This window comes from Letharia columbiana (genome assembly GCF_014066305.1).
Source record: "Letharia columbiana isolate WasteWater2 chromosome Unknown Sc0000000_s0, whole genome shotgun sequence".
NCBI classification, from domain to species: Eukaryota; Fungi; Ascomycota; class Lecanoromycetes; order Lecanorales; family Parmeliaceae; genus Letharia; species Letharia columbiana.
In genome coordinates, this window is record NW_023501036.1 from 150,563 (window position 1) to 173,379 (window position 22,817).

General features: G+C 50.3%; 7 protein-coding genes across 7 annotated transcripts; 4 read left to right on the forward strand and 3 right to left on the reverse strand.

The window, feature by feature from the left end:
* Positions 1–1,145: 1,145 nt before the first annotated feature.
* On the forward strand, positions 1,146–2,063 carry HO173_000055 (uncharacterized protein; the record flags this gene model as incomplete). The annotated part of the gene is made up of 2 exons (XM_037302006.1): positions 1,146–1,488; positions 1,558–2,063. 2 exons carry the CDS (start codon positions 1,146–1,148, stop codon positions 2,061–2,063), a joined length of 849 nt encoding a protein of 282 aa, XP_037170585.1.
* A 715-nt stretch (positions 2,064–2,778) lies between these two features.
* HO173_000056 (uncharacterized protein) lies at positions 2,779–4,518 on the forward strand (the record flags this gene model as incomplete). Its single annotated transcript, XM_037302007.1, has 3 exons — positions 2,779–2,865; positions 2,923–3,376; positions 3,428–4,518. 3 exons carry the CDS (start codon positions 2,779–2,781, stop codon positions 4,516–4,518), a joined length of 1,632 nt encoding a protein of 543 aa, XP_037170586.1.
* A 637-nt stretch (positions 4,519–5,155) lies between these two features.
* Positions 5,156–6,293, reverse strand: HO173_000057 (uncharacterized protein; the record flags this gene model as incomplete). The annotated part of the gene is made up of 2 exons (XM_037302008.1): positions 5,156–6,087; positions 6,146–6,293. The coding sequence occupies 2 exons, from the start codon at positions 6,291–6,293 to the stop codon at positions 5,156–5,158; spliced, it is 1,080 nt and encodes a 359-aa protein (XP_037170587.1).
* Positions 6,294–7,135: 842 nt separating this feature from the next.
* Positions 7,136–8,248, reverse strand: HO173_000058 (uncharacterized protein; the record flags this gene model as incomplete). The annotated part of the gene is made up of 1 exon (XM_037302009.1): positions 7,136–8,248. One exon carries the CDS (start codon positions 8,246–8,248, stop codon positions 7,136–7,138), a length of 1,113 nt encoding a protein of 370 aa, XP_037170588.1.
* A 634-nt stretch (positions 8,249–8,882) lies between these two features.
* HO173_000059 (uncharacterized protein) lies at positions 8,883–9,827 on the reverse strand (the record flags this gene model as incomplete). The annotated part of the gene is made up of 1 exon (XM_037302010.1): positions 8,883–9,827. The coding sequence occupies one exon, from the start codon at positions 9,825–9,827 to the stop codon at positions 8,883–8,885; it is 945 nt and encodes a 314-aa protein (XP_037170589.1).
* Positions 9,828–12,770: 2,943 nt separating this feature from the next.
* Positions 12,771–14,430, forward strand: HO173_000060 (uncharacterized protein; the record flags this gene model as incomplete). The annotated part of the gene is made up of 2 exons (XM_037302011.1): positions 12,771–12,883; positions 13,482–14,430. 2 exons carry the CDS (start codon positions 12,771–12,773, stop codon positions 14,428–14,430), a joined length of 1,062 nt encoding a protein of 353 aa, XP_037170590.1.
* A 1,309-nt stretch (positions 14,431–15,739) lies between these two features.
* On the forward strand, positions 15,740–16,804 carry HO173_000061 (uncharacterized protein; the record flags this gene model as incomplete). Its single annotated transcript, XM_037302012.1, has 1 exon — positions 15,740–16,804. The coding sequence occupies one exon, from the start codon at positions 15,740–15,742 to the stop codon at positions 16,802–16,804; it is 1,065 nt and encodes a 354-aa protein (XP_037170591.1).
* Between the last annotated feature and the right edge of the window lie 6,013 nt (positions 16,805–22,817).

The following is a 22,817-nucleotide window of genomic DNA, read 5'->3' on the forward strand; positions in this document are numbered from 1 at the left end:
TTTCGGGACCATCTCAGCGCTATTTACTCAGGCCAGCCAGCTTTGATTGAACTCTAGCAGAAAGGAGACTGGAAAATGGAACGGAGAACCCAGGCTTCTAGACGCTGGATGAAGTTTGTGTGTTTTCGGACACACAATGGAGCCGGCACTACAGACTGATACTGACAGGAAAGTGGCGACCGAAGTGGGCCCGATACCCAGAAGCTGATAAGACACGTGCGCTCACATAATATGGCCATCTTATCATGCTCCCCAGATATACAGATAGCAGGGACGATTCTGGTTCATTCTATTGGTAAATGGGATGCGATTTCAGACTAGAGTTGGGGGAAAGGGGGGGGAAAGCATTCTACCACTCGGCCGCAATGGGAACTCGCTCACGCTGAAGACCAACCAGGCAATTCCCAGACACAGTCCGCATGGAACGGTCCGTAAATTTTGCCATTGTAGATGAGCTCGAGTTTCGTGTAGGCCGAGTAGTACTTTATCTTCAACCTCGAAGGCGACTTTGTAGTATGAGCGCCCGTCAGCGCCGGTTACTCTGGGGAACGTTGCAAGCGGAGATCAGGGTGAGGTCCGCTCTGACGTCCACCAGTCGGGCCACACCGTCTGTTGCAGATGAGCATCACTCATGAGACCTAACGACCAGTTCACTCCTATTCAAACCTCTTGACAATTGACACGTTTGCAATGGGGAAAATTTTCGCGCGCTTTGAAGCGGGCGCGCAGCCCCATGGCCATCCCAGCATCTTCGGCATTGCAACCCCTTTCCTTGACTCCGGGATACCAAATTTTGCCCGGAAGAGAGGAGCGCACTGGAAAACGTCTCAAAGCTCCACCAGCGAAGGCCATGACAACGAAGGAGCATGTGCTCAGCCAACAATTGCAGGAGGACGGAATTGAGGATTTGTGAACCTCGTGCGTATTACAAAGGAAAGTTTTCGCGGGAAGAGGACGCGATGCAAAATCCGCTCCATGATCCGAGCACCAGGCGAGAGGCATCAAAGAAGAAAGACAGGGATATGCTCGGGCTCTCAAACGGCTTTAGAGGCACGCTAGTCGAAAAGGACAAGGAGATTGAGGAATTGTGAGGGTGTTACAATAGACTTCTTTATGCCTGTGAAAGCCAGGAAAAGGAAGGCAAAATGCTCCAGCAGAATGCTGTTTCAGAGGCGAGGGAATTGCGGGAGAAAATGACGACAGCTGAGCAAGAACTGGAAGTCTGTAGGGACGATTTGTTCAGACTGCAGCCCGTATGTCGGATATCTGACGGGAGCATCATCGGCGCCTTTGAGTCGCTCAGCGAACAGCTCATCAACTGGATCGACAGCGAGACCCCCGCTTTCGAAAAGGCCAACCCAGACGCCCATGAATCTTTCCTTATCTCCGGCAGGCAAAAACTCAGACGTCGCAAGTTTCTTACAAATGCTTCCATCAGCCGGCGAATACCTGTGCAGACACAAGATCAATCGCTACTTGTGAGAACATGTGTTTGACTCAAACATCTACCCCTTGGGACTTTCGGCGGATTATACGGGCATGCTGCTGACTATCAAGCACGGGATGGCGGTTTCAAGCCACCAAGTAGTTTGAGAGCACGCCTCCCAGACCCTCTCGCCATTGTGCTGTGTCTAATTATATCAGATTCCCAGACGGTCTATATCTGGCGCACGGAGACTCTGAGCGCTCTTGCGACGACTCAAGAATGCACAGACCTTAAAGAAGTACAGATTATTCAATGCACGCCAGCCCTTTTCGAGAACCTGTCGGTATCCTTCCCTGATTTCCTCGGACGAGAAGAGGTCCTGAACAGAATCCACGACCGAGTCACAGTGCCAGCAGCGATCATCGTCTCAGAGCTCCATGGATCAGCTTTAGTGTATAGACTCGACATCCAGCGTTTCACCAAAGACGACCTTGAGACAGTCATTGTGATCGATGTGGAGACAGAAAAGACTCTGAGGCCTGGTAGCGCGATTGTCTCGGATAGAGGCACAGTCATTGGAGATTTTGTCTTGTCTCTGGAGCCAAGTCTTCATCGTGTGAGTGAGGTGGGGGGGTGACATCCACCTGCGCCCAGAAAGATGGCCAGTGAGAATTGATAGGAAGGCGCCTGTTTGTCTTTGATGACATCTAAGTCATCATAGGCGTTGATTTTGATTCATGTGGCATTAGTCTTCAGAGAGAATGTGGATTTGCAATTCAGACTGGGACTCGTGTGGAAAAGATGCTGTGTACTTAGAAACGAAGTGATAGAAGGATTTAAAGATTGAGAAAGAAGGGTTCACTCCTGAAGAACCTGGCAGAAGCTAAGCGCATTGTCTAAGGTAGGTCGAGATCTTGGCGCAAAAGCCTTGGCGTTCATGACTTGGAGGTTAGACCCTAAGAAGCCATTATCCCGATGTCAAGCGTACCTTAGTGCCGTTGCATAAAAGCACAAAAAAGTCAATCTACAACCCAATCTCGCCAATCTCATTCATGCAAGCTAGTCTCAATCGAGACGTGCCAAGACAAGCCAAGATACGCCAAGGATGTCAAAAAGGGGATGGTGTCGCAATCCCGGCGTCATTATTCCATCATCATTCCCCAAATTGAGCTACTCAGCACGTGAGAAGAGAAATGTACAAGGGGGCAAAATATGGCAAAGTACAAGTTCACCATGTCCTTGACTTCCCGCCCCCCACAACTTCTTGACCCATTCAATACAGAGCTGCTGCTGCTCACGGCCAACGCCCAGTCGCTCGTCAATCCCCAGCAGAATATTCTACAATTGTGACCATGTCTTCTGAAGGACTCCTGAGTAATGACAAAAATGGCACGAGCAAGAAGAAGGTTGTCATCGTCGGCGGGGGTGCTGCAGGAATGGTGAGAATTCTCCGAAGCTTCCCACCGCCATCGGGTACTGACTGACACGGCCTCCAGTCCTGCGCTGCCACCCTCGCCCAGCACCCAAACAAATACAAAGTCACCATCATCGAACGTATGTCCGTAGTCGGCGGTCAGGCGACATCCATACCCATCGACAAGGAGAAATATGGGACATCATGGATGAACGATGGCGTCCAGGGAGGCTCCCCGGCCTTCAAGCATACCTTCAACTTCTTCAAGAGATATGGCCATGAGCCCGAAGATGTCAAGCTACAGGTCGCTTTCGGCAAAGGCAAGGACGGCTTCTGGACGAATTGCTTCCCAAGCAATCTGGTGGACCAATTCTCAGGCGACATCAAAAAGTTCGGCAAGGTCCTGAAGCTGATCAAGTGGACGATGCCGGTTTTGGGCATCGTGCCCATCAGGATCATGCTGCGCATGTTCTTTTTCAACAAGGACTTTGGTGACAAGATGGTCTTTCCCCTCATTGCACTTTTCCTTGGAACCGGTACATTCGGTCCTCTCGACTCCCTCACAGAATGCAGCTGACAGTGGACAGGAAACCAAACGGCGAACGTCTCCTGCGCAATTCTCGAACGTCTTTTTGATGATCCCAACATGAAGCTCTGGGACTACGACTCAGAAACTCTCCTTCCCAACCTGCCTCTCATGGTCACCTTTCCGCATCTGGAAAAGTTCTATGGCGAGTGGGCTGCCGATTTGAAATCGCAAGGCGTGGATATACGTACAAACACCGATGTCACAGAGATAGTATCCCGCTCAAAAAAGGGCGTCGTGCTCAAGACTGCGCCATTCGATCCCGAACAGGGCAAGACAGATTCGGGTCAGAGAGCTGGCGGCCACACAGGTCCAGAATCTACAACGGAGACTTTCGACAACCTAGTCATGTGCGTCCTCGCCGATGACGCTAAAAAGCTTCTCGGCAAGACCGCCACCTGGCGCGAGAAATTCGTTCTAGGTGGCGCTCACTTCTTCGACGACATCACCATCACCCACTCCGACTCCAAATACTTCAAAGAGAATTACGAGACACACTTCAATCCCGAGCTCTGCGCGAAACCCAAGAACAAACAACAGGAAGACCAGATCGCCTTCGCTAAGAACGAGCAAAAAGGACAAGATGGAGAGCCATCGGGGTACAGACCGATGTACTACACTCATTCTTACCCCGAAGATATGAAAAAGATCGAGATGGCCTTCGACTGCACAAACTACCAGCACCAATTCCGCATGGATCATGATGCAGATAAAGCACCCATCCCCTACGACAATCACGTCTTCCAATCTATCTTCCTCGACAAAACCCACTCTGATCTCTGGACGATTGACCAAATCGACGAATCCAAGATCATTGAGCGCAAATGGTGGCACCAGCTCGGTCACCGCTGGCAGCACTACGTCAGGGTCGTGCCAGGCATGATGTTCATTAACGGCAAAAACAATACGTTCTTTGCGGGCAGTTGGACGCTGGTGAACATGCACGAAATGGCGTGTGTAAGTGGTATTGCAGCGGCGTACAGACTGGGGGCGGAGTATGAGAAGTTTGATGATTTCGCAGAGGATTTGTTTAAGAAATATCTCTGGATTAGTCACGGGGTAAGGTATAAGGGGGGAAAGAAGGTGCAGTAACTGGTTGTGAGTATCAACCTTGGATGTGTGTCATTACTGCTCGGCGTTCGAGAGTCACATTCTACGTGGAAGGTCTTTCCGATTTCCCCCATATACCAACCTATCCAAGTCTTTTAGATCTATCACTGTGGATTTAATATTGACTCGGGCTGCTTTGCGGCCGCCAAGTTCCTTCCAAGCGGTGGTCGTTGACGATGCGCAACCTTTCCAGACTCGGGAATGTCACCATCTCACAGTCTGATGCGCATTCAGCCTACTATATGTATTCTAACAGTGCAAAATCCCTGCCATGAGACGACATTCCGCAGCTGACCGCTGGCGTACGACAGACACATGCTTCTGGCATTTCGCCGATTATCAGCACCATTTCAGACATCAGTCGTGCCATAAGCGCAATTCCGGGAGCGATGAGGGAAGCCTGACGGGGGCTACAGTCCCAAATTTAGCTGCCCCGCGTACCTGAAGCTTGGTCGCAGAGGAGGTACACAAGGCCATCCCTAGCACCTTTACGATATCTTTCGATTGTAAGTATTGACGCTCAGCATCAGCCCGATTATTTCGCTAAAAAGTGTTCGAGTTCCTTGATACATACTTGAGTCTTGCCTGTATTGCCTCCCTGCGGCTCATAGTTGCTCAGCTAATCTCCTCCCTTCATTACCCCAACGGCTCCAGCCTTAAGATTCTCCCCGCGGTATTTTCGCGGCTGAAACGCCAGCTCAAAAGCAAAGCACAACTTCATATCCGGCCCCGCAGTCGTCTCCGTGTACTGATCGAACACATCACTGACGACACAGGGCCCCCAGCACTGCTCCAACTCCACGCGCAGTCCTTCGACCATCTCGGCCACCGCAGTCGTGTTTGCAACCCAACCGTCACGTTGCCACCACTCCAACCCCACCGTGACGGTCCGGAATCCGACGCACTCCTTCAGGGTCTGGAAGAAGCGTGTGGCCGTGAAGAGATGGAAGTTCTCGTCGAAATCTCTGAACGTGACGAGCAAGTCGTTTCGTTCAATCTCGGTTCCTGTGAAGTGGTCGACCGAGGCTTCGCATCTCGGATCCATGGTTGCGGGACGATAGACCGTCGGAGGGCGCCTCACCTTCCCATCGTCCATGCTAACCGGGTTCATATCAGCCCCCCACGCGCTTCTTCCGTAAAACTCCACCTCATCCTCGATCATACCGACGGACTCCCCCTCCAGCGGTGCCCCCGTGTCAATCACGAACTCCACATTCGTCATCTTCTCCGTGGCTCCCTTCGGCGGCGGACGGGAGAGGCGATCGTGTCCGTCGAAGCGGATGAGGTAGGCGAAAATGGTCGCGTTGGAGAAGAGGCGGGCGCGGGCTTCGGCGCCGAGGGCCTTTGAGACGTGGAGGATCGCGAGGTCGGCGGATACGGTGGGGTTGACGCCGTCGGGCGAGGCGTGGCCGTCGTTGTGGTGGGAGGTCCAGAAGACGACGTAGCTGCCGTCGAGGACGTGGTCGTAGATTTGGTCTCGGAGTTCGGGCGGGAGGGAGGAGAGGGTTCCGATTGGGTTGGTGCTGCCGGTCGGGGTGATTGACATGGTGTCTGATTTAGGGTAGATATCAGTTGGGATTTTTTTTCGGGTGGGGGAACGTGATCGCACGGTTTGCTGTGAGATGGTTGTTAGGAGATCGGTTGAATGATGGTGGGAGTGTGGAGATTGTGGGTTTTATGAATGGTGTTGGATCGAGTCGAGGAGTGTTGACTGTAGTGCACAAAGAGCGGAGACTCATTTTGTCTACAGAGAGCATCGTGTCAACAAAGCCTCATCATCTCACGTCTTCGAGCAGAACCAGACTCCTATCACCTATTTCGGCTCAACTGCTAAGCACGAATACATCCATCCGCATCCATCTCAGGCGTTGACGTGTGCGCTTGGCAGTTAGGTGTGGCAGATGGATGGGCGGGTGATGGAGGACGAGTAGAGATGGGTTGGATATGGTGTGGTGGTGATGGTGTCATGTCGTTCTGAGGGAGTCTGGGTGGCAAGGATGGGTGTGATGTGGTGTGCGGCGGGTTGGGAATCCTGAAGCTCATGCTCGAGGCTTTGTGTGCGTGAGACAGCTCTTTCCATTGCGCGGGAGCCGCGGCTGTAGTCGGAGGGAGTATCGGGGGCCGCGCACCGTATACTCGCGGCGAAAGATCTTTGTCTCGGATCTCGTGTGAGGAATCGAACCGTTTTTGGCTGCGTGAGGACTGAGGCTCGGGTCATTGCGGACAAGTTGCTTGGGATCGGTGCTGAAGTGTGACTGTCTGTGTTTCACGGGCTCGGAAGTATTATCGTTGGAAAGATGGTGTAATGAAAACTGGGTGTCATTCACGGACGGAGAAAGGCGGGGATGTGGGATCGGTGGTTAGAGCTTTTGGGTGATCAGTTTCGTCAAGCGCGACAAGAGATGGAAAGTAATCTTGAATACTGCAATTCCCTCTGCGGCGGCTCATGATTGGGGACCTGCAGCTCAAGCCATCCTTATCCTTTACTGCCCTCGACGAAAACGAATCCGAGCCCAACATGTGCTGATATACCACAAAGAGGGATCTGGTGTGTGCAGCATCCATAAAAGAAACAGTACGACTCATGAGATCGTTGGCTCTAGCGGTAAAAGCACGCCAGACCCAGAGCGATTTCCAGACCGAGTGCGGCACAGAACCAAGCCAGTGAGGCTTTCGCTTTCAGCGACTTCATGGTCTCCCCGGATTCCGTCACAGCCTTCTCCATGGCCTCTTTCGATTCTTGTTTGGCACCCTCCAATTCCCTCCGAGCCTGCTCCTTGGCCTCAGTTACTTCGTTCTTGGCACACTCCAATTGCTTCTTGAGATCTTGGCCTTCCTTCTCGGCCTCTCCTAGTTGTTCTTGAGCCTTTCCCTTAACCTCTGCCAACTCTTTTGTGACACCCTCTAACGCCTTTTTAAACCTCCTCCTTTCCTTCTTGACTTCCTGCACTTCCTCTTTGATTTCGTGTAATGCCTCCTCCGCGTCCTGTAGCTCCTCCTCGACCACCTGCAGTTCCTCCTTGACATCCTTCAACTTTCTCTCAGCCTCGGACCTAGCCAGCTCTTGCCGCCGCGCCAACGATACCCGCGACTCTTCCAGCCCCCGCTCGAGCTCTTCTCGTTCCCGAACATAATCCTGCATCCGTGCCTCCTCATCCGCAGAAAGATTCAGGTCTTCCAACGCCGTCGGCTGCGCCTGCTCACAGAACTGTTTCAAGAACTCTTCGTACAAGAACATGACACGATGCATATGCTTGCCCGCCACAGTGCCGGTCAACCCTTCCCGCTCCAGTCCATTCAGCAACACATCGAGGGCGTTCTTCTTGGAAAATGTCGCCGGATCGCCGCCGAACATCATCAAGAGGCGCAAGAGCGGAACGGCCGCCTTCCAGCTTTGACCACTGGGGTTTCTGTCGAAGGACGTCGGCATGACCTGCGCGCGGCAGAGAGGGCAGCGGTTGGTGAAGTCGGATGTGAAGACGAGGTGGGCCAGACATTGGATATCGAAGATGTGGCCGCATTCGAGCTGTACGGGACTGTTGACTGTGTCTCCGAACTTCCACGCGTTGTTGTCGAATGGTTCTAAGCAGATGACGCAAAGTTGATAATGGGTTGGGATTTTCTTGATTTTGATGTTGGAGACGGTGAGGAGGAAGTCGAGTTGGGCTGTGGTCTTTTGAAGTTCGGATATGGTGTTTGAAGAGATCGGCATGGTGATTTTTTCTTGCTTTTAAGAGGGAGGAAGAGCTGAGTGGAGCGCTCTAGTATTCCAGGTGTGATGAGGTTGGCAGCCTTTGGTGGTTGAAAGCTTTTGATGATCCCTGAAATAGAAGTAAGATGTGGTATTTCAAGGCAGATACATCAGTGTGTTGACAGCAAGAGAGTTGGCTAGTCGTACAGTAGAGCGGCCAGGACCGGTGTTGAGGACAATGAAATTCATCGTATACAGCTGGGTGTTCTAGTATTGTTTGGGTAGAGGTTAGGGTGGAATCAATCTCACCACCGTACACTTTTGCGTACCTGGTCTCAAAGGTTGCACAGGATGCGCTGTCACTGTCGCCAGACACCGTGTCAACATACGGACAACCGCAACATGATACGGAACAGAATGGAATAATTTTCACCTATCGCGGTGATTACCCTAAAACGGCTATTGTTAATTCGGAAAGGAATTGATCCATCGACGTCACCATGCCATTTTCAACATCAAACAAATAGATTGACTACAGGCATTTCAAGACTTTCCCTCATTAGACTCAAACTAGGTATGCTTGAAGATCGAGACCTTTTTTGAAGAACTACAAGACAAAGAGGACTTCCCCCCAGAGCCTTCGCGCTGCCGAATTCTACTCGAAGGGTATGCCGAGCGTTACCAGGCTGAGAATAGCCAAAGTCGTCCTACTAGCAATTGTGCAGGCGATCAACCACAACCGTAGAAGGATCCTGGACGGGCGCTCGTACAGCGTCACCAGCGTACCCAAGCTTCCGGAAAGCCGCCCGCAGAGACCCAACAAGGTAAGAGTGGCCACCATTCCATACAGAAAAAACAACCCAGTCGACCTCTTCAACGCTTCCCGAGCCCCATTCAATGCCTGCTGCGACCTTTTCAATTTCTGCTCAGTGAGGTTGTGAATTTCCGTCATCCGAGCCTTTGACCGCTCGTACCGGCCATCAAGTTCTCTTCGTATGGCCAGGTGACGCCTGAGATCTCGCCTGAGATTTCGCGATCCTTCCTCTGCGGCTTCCAGGCGGCGCCCATCCTCGACTGGTGGTGGGAAATCGCAGAACTGGTTTAGGAACTCTTCGTATAGAACCATGGTGCGCTCCGTATGCTTTCCCGGCAAAGGGACCAATTTCTCCCTTTCGAATCCTCTCTGCAAGAAGCCCAAAGCTTGTTCCTTGGCGGCAGAAGCCACATCCCTGTCGAGTATCGTAAACAGTTGCAGGAGTGGGGCAGCCACCTGCCAGCTTCGGTAGCTCGTTGTTTTCTCATATGAGTCCGGAATAATCCGGGCGCGACACAGTGGACATGTGTTGTTGAAGTCGGAGGTGAAGACCAATTTGGCGAGACAACTGATGCCGAAGATGTGCCCGCAGTCTAGCTTGACAGGACTGTTGATGCTGTCTCCCTTCTTCTTCCATACGGTCTTTTCAAATGGTTCTTGACAGATGAAGCAATCTCTCCGGTCTGCGGGTATGTCACCGACTTCGACATCCAAGACGGTGAGTAGAAAGTCGAGTTGGTCAGTGATCTTCTTAAGATCGGATACTGTCTTTGGAGAAATCGGCATCGTGATAGCTCTTCACGGGTTTAGATGCTAGTCACGGGGGTGGCGCGCTTAGATGGTCTGGTTGCGCAAGCCCTACATAATTTTTTCTGTGGGAGGTAATATGACGAATTGTGGTTAAGTCCGCTGTGTTGAAGATAAGAGGAGGGTCCTAGACTTGGCGTCCATATGGCAGCATCTGGCGCTGGGTATGTGTTGACCGCAGCCCATGAGAACCTCTTGGTCATACAGAAAATCATACAACTTCAACGTGTAGTGACTGATCGAGACTTGGTGTCGGGATCCGGTCTCACGGGAGCTACAGTGTTTGTACTGTTCAATGTTCTGGTGCCCGTTTGATCTTAATACGTAGAATGGGTAACAAGAGCCAACTAGACTGGATTTCGAACTATGAGAACGGTGACCTCTTATCGAGGACTTGAACTGGTAGCCCCTATGCGCATATCCAAAACTAATAATGTTGTACCCGTGACATACCCCAACACAGTCAGTCATTGGGGCACTGTGGAATCATTAATCCAAGTACCACATCGCCCTTCTGCGAACTAGATAGGTCTCATAGGAGGGCCCAAGAACATTGCCGAAAATGAGTCTCAGTAGCTGCATCAGCCATTGGCACAAAGTGCGGGTTTTGAGTCATCGACCCTCATCTTACCACTGTCGGGTCGATAATCAGACTGCGATCATGATGCCCCAGGGTTCGATGTTGACGTCATGGCACTGAGGCTTTGTGGGCCAGGTATCTCCGTGGGCGGGCCTCAAGGCAACGAAGCCGCCATTCACCCAGCACCAGCCGTAAATCGGTACTGATTTTGGCCCTAGTACCATCCCAGTATGCGGCCTTCGTCTTCCCACACGATTTACTAGAGGTTTCCTCGCTCATGGTTCCGAAGATTTCACTGTATTCAATGGTCGAGGTATTCGAGACAAAGACGTTTTGCAACCCTCCCAGAACTACTATTGTAGGGTGACAAATTACAATTGGACTTCACAAACACTTCATGATTTTGAACCCTCAATCACACCCCCTTCCTATCCGGTTCCCTCGAATGATACGCCCCAGTATGATCGATATCTTGCTCCCTCACCACGTTAGATAGCTCAATTTCGAATTGCCTAAAGATTCTCGTCAGTCCGATTTGCGACCCTGCTTTTGCAAAGCTGTGTTCTTTAGTTAGTAAAGCACTGATAGAGTCTTTGCTGCAGGGATTATGGGGCCTGCGAGACTTATTATATGCCAAGACAGCCGATCTTGCGAGGAATGCAGCCAACGCCGGGGTATATATCTCCCTGGGCCAGGGAGAAAGTGCGTATCGTAGGAGTTTTGGTTTGAGGTCATAGAGAGGCGACTGGTTTGTTTTAGTCAGCGTCGACGCAAAAAGACTCGTACTATTAGAGCCTTTGGATAGGGAGGTGTAAAAGTGATAGGGGCAAGGAACCCAGATGCCAACATAGTTTACGTAGGATGTTCATAGCTACTTACCCCGGCTTGTACGAGTCAAATGCTCATACCACACGTCAATATGAGCCAACACGCTCGTAGGCCTCGGAAAGATGCCAGGATGAACGTCCTGCAACGATGCATCTCCACGGCGCAATCGCCAAGCTAGTATCGATCTCTGGTATTTCTCGCGGATAGGAGGTTAGCTCGATGATGTCAATCGTCGTAATTAGGCTCGTACCATATACTTTTTTCGAGAACACTCCTGCGATAGCAAGTGGTCTCATAGCTGACGCGTCGACCTCCGCACATGCAAGACTTGCGGGCTGGAACCAGATGGGTTAACGTTCTTTATAATCCTCTTCTTTAATCGAGGGAAATTCCGGTGGAAGAACGCTTCCTAAGTGGCAGCGTCGTCACTCTGCATGAGGGTTGTCCTGTTCGAGAGTCCCGAGAACGGAATCCGAGATATTTAATGCAATTTCGGTCATGAATCGTGACAGAGCCTAGCGCACCGTCTAGCGCCAATCTATATTCCTCTTTCATGAAATGATTCCTTCCAGCAAACCATCAATGCTTTGATCAATGGCTTGGTAGGACCAAGGATGGATGATCATACCATCTGACCTCTTGCATTGATATTTGCACGACAACAGTGTCAAGAGCCACTAGCTTCCTCCGTATCCGGAGAGATGGGGCCTCATTGAGCAGAAGGCGACCACGATGACTGATTCGAAAATAATAAGGAAAATGCCTCACTTGTCTGCGTGTCTTCGAGTGCAGCGACCCTGGTTCTGCTGTAGAGATCTCAAAGGCACTGCTTGCCGAACGCGGATCGCTGCTGATTTCGATTGCAGCAGCGGACTTCTTCCCGAAGTTGAGAACCATGAAACCATCTTTGTAATATATGTCTAGGATCTTGTCGGTCAGCCAGGAGCCTGGATCATACAGTTGATTACATGCACTCGACTGGTCATGCGCATATATAGGCTTGCTGCCGGTAAGTTTGCAGTCATATCCACGGGTCCGTTACAGCGTAACGATGTCAATAAAGATACTAGGAGTTCATATCGAGCAAAACCTTTGTTTGAAGCGATTTCAGATATCGAGTGCCGAAGGTTTCCGGTTTAATAACCAAAAATCCTGTACTTTGGCTGAAGCTAGCATCCACGAACGCCAATGTGTCTCGCAGCATGCCTGTTTTCGACTCAGTCGTTAAAGTTCTCTTCTAGCTATGCGTGGTGCGTGTGGGAAAGGGTTGAGAATACCTTACTACTCGAAACTCCCTTAACATCACGATCTGCGGTGTGTGATGGTGGTAGGCCAGGCTGCCAAAGTTCATTTGAACAGCGAACTTCATTCGCTTTTTACTTTTGCAATTACCGGCCCGAGCTGGCTCTTGTATCTGCGTTGCGCAATCATAAAGTCTTGGTCAAGGGTGATATACTGTGAGCCATAGGTGGCTGCTGAAGTTGAAGCCATATATTATTGTTCTCGGGAACATAATGATGCCCTTTGAATTCAGGAGAAAGAAAGCCGTCTTTTCTCTGTCGAGCAACCGAAGTCTTCTCATTGGTCAGAAGGTCATAATCCTGCGTCTCGGCAGAAGTCCATGGAAGTCTGCGGTTCGTTCGTTTTTTCTCGGTACACCCCCAAAATAGGGCCAAGTCGCAGGTGTTCTCTGCAAGGTATCATCCTTCCACATTTAATCTCAAGGCACGACACAAGTGCAAGGCTCATCTGCCATCTTACTGTGTCACGTTAGGGATAACCGTTCACCCTTATCCACCTGATCAAATCACAAATTTGTGAAGGAGGACTCTCAGATTTGTGAACTCCCATCTCAGATTAGTGAGCCTTCGCAGCAAATTCGTGAGTCTTTTTACGGAATTGTAAATATCCTTCGCAGGTAACCGCACCTCTGTCCAATTGTGTTACAAACATCTGTTTGTTGCCATCGAAGCTAACCATCTTGACAGACTATCCACACTCCGGCTCGAGTACCGCTTGCACATGGATAGCGAAAGCACAAATTAGAACAGCTTGGCTCCAGCGCAATTTTTTCGTCCATCTCCAGAGCACTTGCAAACTGTTGGAAAAAAAGTTTGGTGAATCTCTGCACTGATTTCTATCAACAATCTCGGTGTCAGGATTGAAATGGGCAATGTCAGTGAATTGTCTCCACTTCGATGAGTGTACCACTGACGCCCAAACAGTGAGCTTTACCTACCACAGCTTGTGTCTTGCCCAAAACTCCTCAATTCCGATCAGACTATTTTGCCGCTTCGATACACTCTTCCGCCATCTTTCACTGAACGGTCAAGATCGGGAAATATGGCTGGGAATAGTTGGTCCAAGGTCCCTCGAGAGATCAGGGATCAGATCTACATCAATATGGTCCAAGGGAAAAAGTACGTGCTCGTTGACGCTGAGGGTTCCCCTGACAAACCCCTGAGCGCCTTTTACTACCGCGAGCTCGACTATTCTCCTCCAGCATACGCCGGTCTGCTGCGAGCGTCTAGAACCATCAGCAACGAATTACAAGAGGTTCTTTATAAGGAATGCGTTTTCCGTGCCTACCTCTCCAAACACCGAGACCGCCTTGTGACACCCCCGGATCCACGAGAATTCGCCCGCATCCAGAAAATGGAAATCGTTCTAGACAATGCTATTTACCTAGCGAACCCAATTACTCTACCAGGAACAGATCCACGAGATTTCGATTCGTATTACGGGGAATGGTTCGAGGCACTTGGGGGTTCTGGCGCCGACCACGAATTTTGCCGGATCAGGATCATAAACATTGCTCCAGAAACCTTTTACCTCACGCCGGTCTGTAGACAGCTTCTGTATGCACTCAAATCCTTCACCGGCTTCGGCACAGTGATTGTGGAGCTTGGAGACTTGCCAGATTCCCAGGCCATCCAGCTTCCGGCTTCCCATGGACCGAATCCTCAGGTAAAGGATGAACCACCTGAAGAGCCGATGTATGCAGGAGAAAGATTCGAGGCTTTGAAGAGGACTATAAAGATCGAATTGGAACCATATCTTGGGAATTGCATCTACTACGACCGTGATCTTCTACGTTGTGTGGAGTTCCGCCCAACGACTGATGATCCGATACCACCAGGCTGCGCCCCATACATCGAGGCGTGGGACGAGTGACCGCGCCATCAGAGACCAAAGCGTGTCGTCAGTGAATGGGAGAATTGCTGCTTGTACTTACGGAATTGGTAGAGTCAGAGCTGTTTCATAAGGAGGGCTACAAAGTTTCGAGATGGAAACAGACGTCGTCTTGCATGAAGAGAGAATAAGACTAACAAAACCCCCTCTACAACAGGGTGCGTGGACAAAGAAGCCTAAGTTGAGAAGGGCCTCGCAGAACGACAGCAAAGGCTATTGTCAGATTCTGGGTATTAGTCTTGTTACGTCAATTTCCGATAAAACTCCAAGAAAGAGCCGTCTTTTCATAATCAAAACTGCTGTAGTCCGAACGTCCAATGGCAAGAACTTCTAGCTGGCTCGGATCATGTCAGCATATCGAGAAGTTGTACCGCTTCGACACTAACAGGATCTCGAAACCCTTAGCTGTCATCTCCGAGTCGAGGATCTGAGGATTCGATCATGACGATATCGTACGTGCAAGACCCTCCGAGAGAAAGCCGCTCATCACAAACCGTTTTCGGTCAGCCCACATCTTTAAATTACAGCCTGCTCTCCTTCGCTCGTCTCTCCCTGAATTGAACCTGGACCTTCCAAATCCCATCATTAGCCTTCTGCTTAAGGTCGATTACAACAGATCTGAGAAGATCATGAGAGCACATGACATAATAGACATTGCGACCCCATAGGTAAAAATCGTACCGCAACATAGTGATACAACAATAGCACCGCTTCCCCCTCCGCACCCCCTTCGAAATTGTAGATCTAGACTTCCATTGCAATCCATCAATTAAATCTCGTTGGCCGATAAAATCTGTTCGCCTTCGCTCTTTCTCCTTTAATTTTAGGCGTGGGTTCTAGTCTCTCATCTCGCCACAACGGGGATATTAATATTATTTTCAATCTTCGATAAGATTTTCTATTTTTAAATTGTTTATAAAAACGATGGCGTATATATGAATATACTATTCTTTCTATAATGCATATCTGCTAGATGACGACATAGCTTTTTTCAAGAAAGAAGGAAAAAAGAGAGGATTTGTGTGTGTTTTTGATAGGGGATCGCTATTAGTCTCCATTTGGTTAGTGTGCAGGCTTTTGTTTTTACCCGCGAGGCTCCATCTCCTTAACACTCCATCTTCAATGGCTCTCCAAGTCCCTACATCGATCCCACCAACCACAGCAACTGATATGGTCCCTCCTCAACATTTCGCTTCGTGTCTCGGCATTGGCTACACATTGGTGAACTCTCATGGCTAATAACGACAGCAACTCCATAAATCAACAGCATCTTCCATCTGCCTTTCTCATCATGGACTCGCCATCAGCGTTCGGTACATTATCGGCGTTTCCAGTAGAAATCAGGCGCCAGGTTTGGCACGAAATTCTCTGCGAGCCCGTCGCAGTCCTCACGCCTTTATGGGTCCTCCGTTCCCGGGATGGATTATACTATGTCAAAATCCCTGAGCGCCCTCCTGTAGACGTCGCCATTTTCCGGTCCTCGCAAGCATGCGGGGTCGAAGCGATGGAAGTCTTTTACTCGGAACACACCTTCTCCTTCTGCGCGCTTCCGAGCCTATGGGAGCTCGAGTGCATGGACATCAACTACAGCCTGAGGGTGGCTCAATTCATCACAGATTTCAGAACCAGGATGTCGTCGTACCCCACACAGTTGGCTGCCCGTCACATCAGGGACGTCAGGATGTCGATCAGTATTCCGCGTTCCAATGGCTGCTTCGGGAGCTACCAAACGTCAGACCATTCACTGTGTATAGCGTTGATGCACAAGTTGCAAGCCTCGGGCAAAGCTCGCAAGACCTGCTCTATCGACCTTCTGTTCTTCGGCATTGATAAGTGCCCGGGAATCATTGAGGTGCTCGGACCACCCTTCTTCCGAGCCTTCAAGACCTTGACGGCATTCAACAAGGTCACCATCATCAGCAGCGGCTTTCCGAGACCTGCATACCTGACTTTCAATCCTGACAAATCATACGCATCCTGTCTAGACTGCTACAAAAATACAGCTCTAATATGCTACGTCATGCAGAGAATCGTGGAAGAGCTAGAACCGGCATTGGGACCTGCGACCGTTCTGGACGATAGCTACAACTATACGCACGTCACTGAGTTTCGCCCGCGGATTCGTCTAGCGGGATCTGGGAAAGCGGGAACAATATTGGCGGTTCAAACCAGCATGGGCAACAGGGAAATCGGGCTCAAATCATTGATTGAGAGGCTTGGACGTCACCAAGCTATGAGAACTAGTGAATGGGGCTTGTTTCCATGCGGAAGGCGTGCCATGAGCGATGGTGTCTTCACAATCTGGTCGTACTCTAAGGAGAGAATTGCAGCAGCGATCTCAAGGATGATGAATTGAGGCTTGAAGACAGAAGCGTTCGATAGCCTGCAACTTATGACATTCGACTCAGTAAGTTTTCATGCTAGAGAGGTCACTATCACGACAGCATTATCATGCGTGACCGTTTTTGTACAATTGTGTAAACCTTCCTGACATTGCAAGATCTCAGTACGTAATGGGTATCAACCGCTGCAATACTGACGTAGCACGCCATGACTCGCTTTGTGACCCTTGGTTACCCCTCGCCGCCAACACTAGATCACCACCGCCAAACCTTGCCGCACTATCAAGTTCCTCCCCTTTCCCATGGAGCGCGACTCCCTGCTGAGTTTCAGCCGGGCAAGAAGGGTGGCGAAAGGTACGTGAGCGCATCATGCGCTCTTTCCCAGGTCGACAGGATGTGTAGATCTGAATGATCTGGGAGGCATGTAGTGCAGAAGTCGAGGGCCAGAGTCTTTTTGATCACGGCGATACGCTTACATTTGACAGCGGTAAGGATAAAACGCTGGGACTACTCTGTGCTTCTGCATACCGCACCAGTGAGCCTACAACTACGAACAGGATCAAGTGTGACATGACATCCTCAGACATTGATGCGGCGGCAATCCATATCTCTTTCAGTCCGCCTGCTATCATACTTGCAAACAATGCACGGCCGAGCCTTGCGAGTGCCGGATCCTCAGGCTGCAGACTTCATCCTTGCCGGGAAGAAACAGCCTCAGATCTTCGTCTGAAAAATTCACTGGAAGTTGATGAGGGCGACGAATTTGTGCGTATACTGTTTGTGCGATCCCCTAAACCCTTCATCCCCTTGTTGCTCTCTGAGCAGGGCGCTTCTTTCTGTATGTTGTAGAGGCGATTGAGCGAGACGATGGCAGTGGTCACCATGCCTCACCACACGGAGATGGTCCGTTAGGCAGCGCCAGCAACTCTCATAGTTGCACCGACTGCCTCGAAGCAAGAAATCAGCAGAGTGAGGTCGAAAAGATGCCGGATTGTACGGATTAACTAGTGGTCATGCGATCGCACCCCCTTCTCTGCTGAGTCGGAACCCTGCAACGTGTGCAGGCCTTTGTCCGCTTATCCGCAGAATTGGCAGAAGCTACATCCTGTGCAGACTTTGTGGCGGCCTGATCTGTTGCCATCTGGGCGCAAGGAACGTTTGGGTGGGTGTCCGTGAAGTCTGCATCACAGTTGACGCATGCGAGACCTCCACAATCTGGGTAGATGGTATTGATCTCAGACTGTTTTACATGGTCTTCGTCCACGATGCTAGCGTGTAGCGTTCGTATCTAAGGGTTCGTTTGACTCGCTTTGTTTCTCTTAATGTGACGGAGGACTAGATTGTACCTGGCAAAGGTCTGTGGATCCACGAAGGCCTTCACGAATTGATATCCGAGCAACTGCGGACACGATGGACACTTGAGTTGGTCGGCTCTCTTGCTGTCCAAGTCTGTCCCGAAGAACTCGGCGATGCAAGGAAGGCACACGTCAGTCTCATGACTGCAGATATTGGTGACCATCCATCCGCCTCAGGGTAGTGGTTGGAATGAAAGCAGTAAAGGAAACGATGCAGTCATGACCAGTTGCTCCACTGCTATGTGCAATTGATAGATTCTGGCCTAACGAGACAAAATCGATGGCCAGGCAAAGGAAGCTCGGGAGGACGAGGCCAATAAGGACCAAACGAATGATGGTGTAGTCGTCTCTAGCAATGGCATGCGATTAGCCATGACTGTTGCCATTATGTTCCCAGCAAGAAGATCTCAGGGACGTACGTCAGAACCCGCTCAAGTATCTACCCTCGGATCAACACATATGTCAACATTGCGACAGCGGGTGTGCTTGATCAAAGCTGGATCGATTGGTTGTCCAACAAAAGGGGTGTCTTTGTGTAGTTTGGCGGGTAAATATAGATGCCTGCCTGGATGCCGTTCCAGACCTCAGGCCATGACAAGGAATGTTGGACGCATATACCTGATTAAAGGTGCCAAAGAAGTTGGGATTCAATGGCTTAGACTGAAAATATTTCGGAAACTCATCAAACGTCTTGTACCTCAAACTCTCTGCCCAGTGTCGAAAATCGAGAGATCCGGCGAGGAGACTTCGAGTGACTTGCAGTCCTAGCACAGAGTATCACCGCATTGCTCTCCACTTTTCCACTCGTAGAAAGCATGTGAGCATTCAGCTCATGTTTTCTTGCTCGCTCGTTGGAAGCAGGAGTCACAGGCGTAGTGACACTGGGAGACAATATGTGGTATCGCCGGGTCCAAGCCAGAATCCAAAGCCCGCACGCATCTGAATTGAGTCAGGGGTGCTAGAGTATGCCTCATTGACCTGCGAACTCACTGTAATGGTCAGTATCTCGGGTACTTGCCGCGGATAAGGATAGGTGTGCCAGTAGAGGTCATAGAGCGAGATCAAGCCTTCCGGTCAGAGATCCGTCTATCCTTCTTCTCCAATGGATCATCAGGTAGAGTACGTACGTCACGAGTCAGCGATGCGCTGTAACAAAGCTGCGTATCCTATGACCTCGCGAGGTCTTCGTTTCAGGGGTAATTCTGATCCTTTGAAGTATCCTCAGAGGAGATCGCCCCCACTCAGCATTGAATGAAGTCACAATGAATCTTTTGGTGTCGTAGTTGTTGTTTAGCATGCGATCTTAAACATTGTCAGCAAAGGTTTATTCTACGAATACTGTTACGCGAAAGATATTAGTTCATTCAAATTGAGTTGGAAGGCTATAGTGTGTTGAGTGCTTATTGAGGCACTGCCAATCATGGACTGCTTCTCAAGACTAGTGGCAATAGTACGGGGTGGGGAGTTTAGCGGGACGCTGATTAATGCAACGGAACGATTGGGGCTCTAGAGCTCCGTCGCAAGAGAGCTTTGGGATCAGAGGTACACCTGGAGGAATTTGATGGTCTGGGAAGTTACGTCTTTGCGAAGGCAAATCACGTACTCATATCCCTCAGTTCTGCGATATCAGGTATCAACGAGATAGTAGAGCCCAAGATGTGGCTCTCTAGTCTTACCAACTGCCACTCACTCTCAAGACCAGAAAAACTAAATCATGAAGTCATGTTATGCCGACATGACTAGAGCCGGCTGGCGGAGCAAAGCTTCGCATGTGTCATTGTGAATCACGCATCCCAGCCAGCCAATCACGAGCCCAATGCTGCAACTCCGCGGGCACTACCCTGAGTGGCGCAATTTTTGGTGCCGCTGGCTGTGTCTGGCTATCTCCGTTGGGTTCAAAGAACCCTCACGTCGATTACTAATGCCACTGGTGCACAGCTTCGCAGCCCTTTTCCTTCCATTCAGGTGAGAATCTGCCCGAAAACGGTAGAATAGCTCATTCGAGCGGCGCATGGGTGCTCGCTCAGGGCACCTGACGAGCAAGAAGTTTTTTCGAGGCACCCTTCCGTGTGGATCAAAGGCGTGGGCTTGTTGGCTTTGCATTTAGAGTCTTGACTTGATTCTGGACCCTGCTGGTTGCGTACTTGCCATGCTGCAGGCCGGAAATGCTGCAGACGGGAACTGCTCCGGGTAGGTCGTGCTGCAAACATGCATTTGACGTACTGCACAGCGCACAATGGTCTCTTATGGAACCATGCGTATGAATCCCACAAATTGGGTCTGTCACTGAGTCCAACCAGAAAAGGGGAGCCTTGTCCAATAGTATAACAGTCACATCGCAAAGAACAACAAAATGTCAAGACAAGCACTTAGGATTGATCTTTGGCCTGCTCGGTACGGGATCCTGGTAATCCTTAGCATTGAGCTAGCTGATGGTCTAGACAAAGCAGAAACAGCCACACGAGGCCCCCATCTAGTCGGTGCGCACATGCAGAAGAGTAACGATGATGTCGTAAAGCCTTGGGCCGTCGGATGCTATGAGAGATAACAGGTACTTGGGTTGGCCCACTAAGTCTCGTGAATGGCATCAACTCATTTGGGACAACAATATGGAATCACCATCGAGCGCTGCATCTGGAGTGCCGCGTCTCGCTCTTTATGTTGTAACCAGCTGATTGAGACCGTGCGTTCTATGCAGATCTATTATGCAGCTGGCCCAGACCGGACACTCCCTTCACCTGCAAAAACTCCCACGGGCTGGACGGCTATGCGACCGCCGTATGTATGGGAATAAATTAGGCTCGGGACCTCTTCTCCTGCTCTTCGGCTGACAATAGGCTAGGCTCTGTGAAGCCCGATCGAGCAGCTGTATAGCTGCACTTCAGCCGGACAAACGCGTCGGAGACTCTTCTTTCTTTTTTATCACTCCTTTCTTTTGTGGTGGGGATTAAGATGGTACGTGAAGAGGCGATGTTCTCCATTGGCTTGACTAATTGGGTTATGTGCGTTGGCGCGAAATGGACCACTGCGAGTGGCCTGCCCACTTTCCTGCAAAGAGCCTAAATGAGTCGGTCCTGAACTCCTTCGGGTTCATTAAGCCGCTTTTGTCATGTTTGCTTCATGACACGTGTATTGTTCCCGCAAACGCAACAGTATGCGTCAAGTATGCTTTCATCGGACGCTCCACGAGTCTAGTATACGTACATGCAATCCTGTCGTCCAGGATAGACCACATTGCCGAGCTGCGCTCAATGGACATGTCAAGATAGGACTCCGTACGGGGTACAGAGGCCCCTCATGCTCTTGGAACCGCTTCGCGCTTATATGCTCGGAACACTTGATCGGGGGACTCTTCAGATGATGCGTCTTCCTATTATCCACGGTAGCAAATGGTTCCACGACTTGTCACATTTTTACTTTCGGAGAACGATGAACCCAACACATTCAAGCTGCTTGCTTTTCTGGACTACAACAGGTGTCTTAGAAAGCCGAAGGCCCCCTACGAACTCTTGCCGGACCCTGACAGCCCTACGGCTGCCAACCCTAGGTACTCTATACTCCAATGATAACCTCCAACACAAGCCAGCTCTAAGTGCGATATCCGAACGGTTAGAATTTTTGCATTAGGGGCACATGAGAGCTTGATCGACAAAATTGGAGTGGTCATTCAAAACGCGTCAACAGACGATAAGATCTGAACACTCGAAGAGTTAGTAAAGATCAGGGTCCAATGACATAAAAAGACTTGGTGATTCTGACGAATCATCTACCTGTAAGAGGCAATTTGCTGGCCCTGGCAGTAGGGCTGAATATCGATTTGAGTCTACATTTGCAGCAATCCTCAATCCACCACAAATAGTCCAAATGGGATCCAACTCGAGAAATAGGCCATTGAGATGCCAAAGCTTGATTTTGTGAAGTTTTCGTATCTCGAGAGGTTGTGTTGTGGTGGTATGGTTGTTTGCAGTGCGCCAAGACCGGCAAATGGTTCAGTTCGGGGCCAGCCCAACGTCCCTATCAGGCCCTGAGGTACCTCATAGAAGTCCTTGAATCTCAATCTATGCGCTCCCAGAAGAGAGAAAGTAAAGGCTAAGGCTGCTACTACACCTCAATAGGGTGCGAACCCCCAATATCGGCCACAGGCCCGAAGCAGATCTAAGCGCATTATTCACTTCAGGCATCCTTTCAGATGAAGTTGTTGGTGGTGTAGGAGACTTGGCGCCTAGAACTTCGCGTGCTGACCTCCGTATTCAAATGAATTAGCCCAACCGAGATGCCCACCGGGGTCCAAAGTGAGCGTACATGTAACGTGATCCACGAATTGCTCTGATCGTGCGTTCGTGAGATGCAAATTGGAATTATCAACTATAATATTAGGCGTTTGCGGGATGCAAATTCGAGTACTCGATGTGACTTTGCATGCTTGAACACCGTCAACGACATCTTCCAAGTGAAGACCCCGAGGCATGAAGGAGGACCAGAGTATCGAGACCTTAGAGACAAGCAGCTTCCCTTGGAACACATAAACGGGAAATAATACTGCCTTCGGCCGGTACGACGAAGAGCGAGAAGAGAGTGGTGCTTGTTCAGGTGAACGTCACAAAGGGGCATTATCATGGCGCTGTGCCTGCATCACAGCTTCGGATGACAGAACGCAAGACCCACTTAGACA